The 6,379-nt window shown below is 52.0% G+C and overlaps 1 protein-coding gene across 3 annotated transcripts in view; it reads right to left on the bottom strand.

The window, feature by feature from the left end:
- The window catches only part of LOC133134846 (huntingtin-like), a 49,822-nt gene that overhangs the window by 26,003 nt on the left and 17,440 nt on the right, over positions 1 to 6,379 (bottom strand). For all 3 annotated transcript variants that reach the window (XM_061251335.1, XM_061251336.1, XM_061251337.1), the window contains 9 exons: positions 5,958 to 6,078; positions 5,148 to 5,290; positions 4,361 to 4,512; positions 4,020 to 4,222; positions 3,306 to 3,432; positions 2,815 to 2,942; positions 2,329 to 2,439; positions 2,074 to 2,151; positions 1,589 to 1,812 (listed from right to left, as the gene is read on the bottom strand). In XM_061251335.1, the coding sequence (XP_061107319.1) occupies positions 1,589 to 1,812; positions 2,074 to 2,151; positions 2,329 to 2,439; positions 2,815 to 2,942; positions 3,306 to 3,432; positions 4,020 to 4,222; positions 4,361 to 4,512; positions 5,148 to 5,290; positions 5,958 to 6,078 (1,287 nt within the window). The remainder of the gene's footprint in view (positions 1 to 1,588; positions 1,813 to 2,073; positions 2,152 to 2,328; positions 2,440 to 2,814; positions 2,943 to 3,305; positions 3,433 to 4,019; positions 4,223 to 4,360; positions 4,513 to 5,147; positions 5,291 to 5,957; positions 6,079 to 6,379) is intronic.

Genomic DNA, 6,379 nt, shown 5'->3' with positions numbered 1-6,379 from the left:
GTGTGTGCCTTCTGCATCACGTCAAACCACCTGAGAGAGACACACTGAGGATCAGACCAAGCGCGCGTGTGTGTGTGTGTGTGTGCCTTCTGCATCATGTCAAACCAGCTGAGAGAGACACACTGAGGATCAGACCAAGCATGTGTGTGTGTGTGTGTGTGCCTTCTGCATCAGGTCAAACCAGCTGAGAGAGACACACTGAGGATCAGACCAAGCGCGTGTGTGTGTGTGTGTGTGTGTGCCTTCTGCATCATGTCAAACCAGCTGAGAGAGACACACTGAGGATCAGACCAAGCGCGTGTGTGTGTGTGTGTGTGTGTGCCTTCTGCATCATGTCAAACCAGCTGAGAGAGACACACTGAGGATCAGACCAAGCATGTGTGTGTGTGTGTGTGTGCCTTCTGCATCAGGTCAAACCAGCTGAGAGAGACACACTGAGGATCAGACCAAGCGTGTGTGTGTGTGTGTGTGTGCCTTCTGCATCAGGTCAAACCACCTGAGAGAGACACACTGAGGATCAGACCAAGCGTGTGTGTGTGTGTGTGTGTGTGCCTTCTGCATCACGTCAAACCAGCTGAGAGAGACACACTGAGGATCAGACCAAGCGTGTGTGTGTGTGTGTGCCTTCTGCATCACGTCAAACCAGCTGAGAGAGACACACTGAGGGTGTGTGTGTGTGGTGTGTGTGAGTGTGTGAGTGTGTGGGTGTGTGGGTGTGTGTGTGTGTGTGAGTGTGTGTGAGTGTGTGGGTGTGTGTGTGTGTGTGAGTGTGTGGGTGTGTGTGTGTGTGAGTGTGTGTGTGGGTGTGTGTGTGTGAGTGTGTGTGAGTGTGTACGTGTACGTGTGTGAGTGTGTGTGTGTGTGTGTGTGTGAGTGTGAGTGTGTGTGTGTGTGTGTGAGTGTGTGTGTGTGTGTGTGTGTGTGTGTGTGTCTGTGTCTGTGTGTGAGTGTGTGTGTGTGTGTGGGTGTGTGTGTGTGTGAGTGTGTGTGAGTGTGTGTGTGTGTGTGTGTGTACGTGTGTGTGTACGTGTGTGTGTGTGTACGTGTGTGTGTGTGTACGTGTGTGTGTGTGTGTGTGTACGTGTGTGTGTGTGTGTGTGTGTGTGTACGTGTGTACGTGTGTGTGTGTGTGTGTGTGAGTGTGTGTGTGTGTGCGTGTGTGTATGTGTGTATGTGTCTGTGTGTGTACGTGTGTGTGTACGTGTGTGTGTGTGTGTACGTGTGTGTGTACGTGTGTGTGTAAGTGTGTGTGTGTGTGTGAGTGTGTGTGTGTGTGTGTGTGTGTGTGTACGTGTGTGTGAGTGTGTGTGTGTGTGTGTGTGTACGTGTGTGTGTGTACGTGTGTGTGAGTGTGTGAGTGTGTGTGTGTGTGTGTACGTGTGTGTGTGTACGTGTGTGAGTGTGTGTGAGTGTGTGTGTGTGTGTGTGTGTGTGTACGTGTGTGTGTACGTGTGTGTGTGTGTGTGTGTGTACGTGTGTGTGTGTGAGTGTGTGTGTAAGTGTGTACGTGTGTGTGTGTGTGTGAGTGTGTGTGTGAGTGTGTGTGTAAGTGTGTACGTGTGTGTGTACGTGTGTGTGTGTCTCTCACCCTGAGGTGTCCTGCTCCTGCTCAGCCTGCACCATGTTCCTCAGGCTGGCGTCGGCGAGTGCCTGGGTGAAGTGTGTGTAGGGGGCCATGAAGCAGTAGTGGTAGAGCCCGGGCCGCAGGCTGGAGGAGCCCAGCCGCAGGGCCTTCCCCTGGGCCTTACTGGGGTTCGACCCGCCCCCCTCAAACTGCGACGCCAGGTTGGTCCCAAACAGGGTCTTCAGCAGCTGGGAAACCACAAATATAACAACGTTCTGTAACGCGGGGTTACACTACATTATTACATTAGTTATTTATTATTTACAGTTCACTAGACGATGCAAGGGAAAATCCCCCCTGGAGAAATGTGGGGTTAAGGGCCTTGCTCAAGGGCCCAACAGCAGCACTAATCTTTTAATCTGTAGCCACTGGGCTACAGGCTGCCCTGTAAAGATGTTCTGTAATGAGGGGGTACAGGTGAGGCCCTTAGGGGAGACTGTGGTACTAACCTGCTGCACACACACGGTGGCCATGGTGGGCTCTCTGGAGAAACAGGCCTTCAGGTACCCCAGGATCTCCTCCACACACTGCGGGCACACACAACTTCAGCCGTACAGCATCGTACACACACTCAGCTCACACACTCTGCACACAGACATCGGTGCCAGGAGTCACTCTGACGCTCGGAAGGTTACTTCAGCACCCATGTTGGGAATGTTGGGAATGTTGGGAATGTTGGGAAAGGAAAAGGGAGAATTCCTCACCTTTCCGATGTCGTGGAGCGTCGCCAGCTCCAGCAGCTGTGAGAGAACGTCCAGGGCTGACCTCAGAAAGGCCCCGAGCTTCTCGCTGGGGTGGTGAAGGTCCAGCGTTACCTGGGCAACACAGAGAAGCACCATCTTACCCAGACTGCAACATTCTGTTCATCAGAACAACTTGCAAGAACTTCCATCTTTTTTTCCAAACACATACACAAGTCATCATCCCCAACCCTGTTCCTGGAGATTCACCTTCCTGTAGGTTTTCACTCCAACCCTAACAAAGCCACACCTCATTCAACGGCTATCTCATTGAGTTGCTAATTAGTAGAATCAGTTCCAAATTAGGGTTGAAATGAAAACCTACAGGACAGTAGATCTCCAGGAACAAGGTTGGGAACCACTGATATACACCTTTCACGCGGACCTTTGGTACATGTCTGTAGGAAAAGTCACAAAAGGTCGACGGAGTCGTGCAAACGGACACCTCACCTTGTAGTTGGCGTGCGTGGCCTTCAGCACGTCATACAGCTTCAGGTAGGGGGGCAGGTGGTAGAAGCTGCCCAGCGTGGTGGACTTGTTGACGGCCGTCGACCCCGAGATCTCCAGCGGTCTGGAGGCTGGGAGACAGAGAGACGCGGATCCCCAAAATCAACCCTGCGGCTGCTGAACACAGCCGGAATCCATTCTATATTCCCAAACTGGCTCGTTCAATCCCCTGTTTCAATCGGCAAAAACATTGTTCTCTCCCTCTCCACTTCAGCTGGTGTGAGGTGAGCATTCTGGCACAAAATGGCTGCCGTGCATCACCCAGGTGGGTGCTCTGAATGTCTGGAAAAGCACTATAGGAATGCAATAATCAAATCCATCTATCTATCTATCTATCTCTATCGACCCATCCATCCATCCATCTAGATTTCTGCATTTGACTCTTCCAGCCACTAGGGGGCAGGCTGCTGGTTTGCGTGTGGTTGCACTCTCACCCATGTTGATGTCGCCGCTCTTCTTGGGGCTCATGGGGGCGGAGCCGGGTTCGGCCGCCTCCCTCTCCTTGCCCTTCCGGCGGATGGGGCTGAGGGAGGGGGTGTTGGCGAGGGACGGGAGGGAGGCCTGAACACGGGGAACATCCCTGAGGTCAGACACGCTGTCGGGCGCTGAGGCAGTCAGCTCATAAACAGCCGTACATTCGTTTACCCTCGAGCACCTCATTTTCCTAGTAGTATTTCTTTTCCCTCAGATTCAAATTGCTGATTTACATACTCCAGGTGTGAGCTATGGCCTCTCGTATGTCTAAGTGTCACATCCAAGTCCTCCACCTCAGGTTGAGACTTTCTGGCTCTCAGACGGAGCACTCCCACCCCAGCCTCGGGATTATAAGGTTCCATCTTCATTTTGAGTTACGGAGCTTTGAAGCTTTCACATCCTAACACAGCAAAGCTGAAACGAAGGGCCGCTCTTCAAAGGTCAAAATGACAGATATTCTAAAAATACTCTGAATGTACAATGTCAAAATCCTGTCCTTATTCCTTAATCCTTTCCTTAGCCCTATAAGCCAGATATTTATGACACCTACTCATCTTTGTCAAAGACGTCAGTTAGAACTGTATAATTCTGAGGTCTAGAAAGAGGAAGCTTAGGGAAACCAGGCCAGGAGATGCGAAGAATCAGAAGATATTTAGGGGGGGGGGGGGCATTACCTTGACAGCGGGGCCGGGGGGCACCTCGTCCAGCACGTGGGCGCAGATGTTGAGGATCTTCAGCAGGTGGGAGAACAGCTGCTCCACCATGGGCACCAGGGCCCGGTCCCCCAGGGCCCCCCACACCTCCTCCTGCCTGGGGGGCCCCGAGCCCGGCTCCTCCTCCCCACTCCAGGGGTTCCGCATGGACTTGGGGGCCACGGCTGGCAAAGATGGTAGAGGAGAAAGATGGCAATCGCAACTATCAGCTCCTATTCCGCTTTAGCCTAGCCGTACGAGAGGCCAGGAAGTACAGCGATTGGCTCTCTGCACAGTGGCATGACTGGATTGGCTCTCTGTACCTGCGAGCAGGTTGCCAGCCAGTAGCAGGGCGTCCTGGTGAGCGGACAGGTCCAGGGGGAACCAGGCGGACGAGAGCAGTGACAGCACGATGTTCGCCATCCCAACCATACACGCCCTCTTCCCATCATCCCCCGGGGCCGGCACGGGGAGGCTGCACACACCATAGAGACACAGCGTTACAGATATACCCCCAACAGTACCTACAGCCTGAAGATACCATAGATACACAGTGTTACAGATATACCCCCATCTGTACCTACAGCCTGAAGATACCATAGATACACAGTGTTACAGATATACCCCCAACAGTACCTACAGCCTGAAGATACCATAGATACAGTGTTATAGATATACTCCCAACAGTACCTACAGCCTGAAGATACCATAGATACACAGTGTTATAGATATACCCCCAACTGTACCTACAGCCTGAAGATACCATAGATACACAGTGTTACAGATATACCCCCATCTGTACCTACAGCCTGAAGATACCATAGATACAGTGTTATAGACATACCCCCAACTGTACCTACAGCCTGAAGATACCATAGATACACAGTGTTATAGATATACCCCCAACTGTACCTACAGCCTGAAGATACCATAGATACACAGTGTTATAGATATACCCCCAACTGTACCTACAGCCTGAAGATACCATAGATAGTGTTATAGATATACCACTAACATCACTGCAGGCTGCAGAGGTGAAGAGGGCAGTAAATGTGGGATATGACATCATGGGCACAGCAGGAAATAGAGGCGTGCTGGCGTAGCGGGTACCTGAACGCACGCTTCTGGTTCTTATACAGGCTGGACCGGGCGGGCTGGCCGGCTGAGGTGACATACCCACAGTGCCAGCCCAAGCTCCAGGTGCACACTGGGAAGGTGGAGGACAGGAGGCAAAGGGCTTCACAGCAGCCAAACTGTAAGATACAACCACAATCTGATCAGAAACATGCTATATTACTGTCCACTGTCAGCCTCACCACACGCACTGTAATTAACATACTGTCCACTCTTGTAATCTCAAATGAGACGCAATCCTCTGACCTGGTTTCCAGCTACTGCAGTGAGCAAACGCAGTAGTGTTATTTCAAAAGTCAGGGTAGAATGGGAGTAAGTGAAAGCAGTTGCTAAGTGAAAGCAGTACAGTTGCTAAGCGACAGCGGTACAGTTGCTAAGTGACAGCGGCACAGTTGCTGTTGCTAAGTGACAGCGGTACAGTTGATAAGTGATAGCGGTATAGTTGCTAAGCAACAATGGTATAGTTGCTAAGTGACAGCGGTACAGTTGCTAAGCGACAGCAGTACAGTTGCTCAGTGACAGCGGCACAGTTGCTGTTGCTAAGTGACAGCGGTACAGTTGATAAGTGATAGCGGTGTAGTTGCTAAGCAACAATGGTATAGTTGCTAAGTGGCAGCGGTACAGTTGCTAAGCGACTGCGGTACAGTTGCTAAGCTACAGCGGTAAAGTTGCTGTTGCTAAGCGACAGCGGCACAGTTGCTGTTGCTAAGCGACAGCGGCACAGTTGCTGTTGCTAAGCGACAGCGGCACAGTTGCTAAGCGACAGCGGGAGGCGTAGGCACTCACAGTCAGAGCTCGGGAGGTAGAGGAGGTCAGGGCGTGGGACACGGCTGTGATCACCCTGGACAGGTTGTTCTCGATGGTGATGTCTGACGTGTTGGGTGACAGGCTGTAACCTCTGTACATCCTGAGGGAAAGAAGACAACACACGTCAACAACAGCCAACACCCGCCCGTGTGTCATCTACACCAAACAGTGGAGAGGTAATCAGCTCCGGTAAGTACTGAGACCTAAAACAGGTCTCAGTGCTGACACAGGAAGTGGTGTACCTGGTGACCGTGCTGACACAGGAAGTTGTGTACCTGGTGACCGTGCTGACACAGGAAGTCGTGTACCTGGTGACCGTGCTGGCACAGGAAGTCGTGTACCTGGTGACCGTGCTGGCACAGGAAGTCATGTACCTGGTGACCGTGCTGACAGAGGAAGTG

The sequence above is a fragment of the Conger conger genome, chromosome 8, assembly GCF_963514075.1.
Source record: "Conger conger chromosome 8, fConCon1.1, whole genome shotgun sequence".
NCBI lineage: Eukaryota > Metazoa > Chordata > Actinopteri > Anguilliformes > Congridae > Conger > Conger conger.
This window is presented reverse-complemented; position numbering and strand designations above follow the sequence as displayed.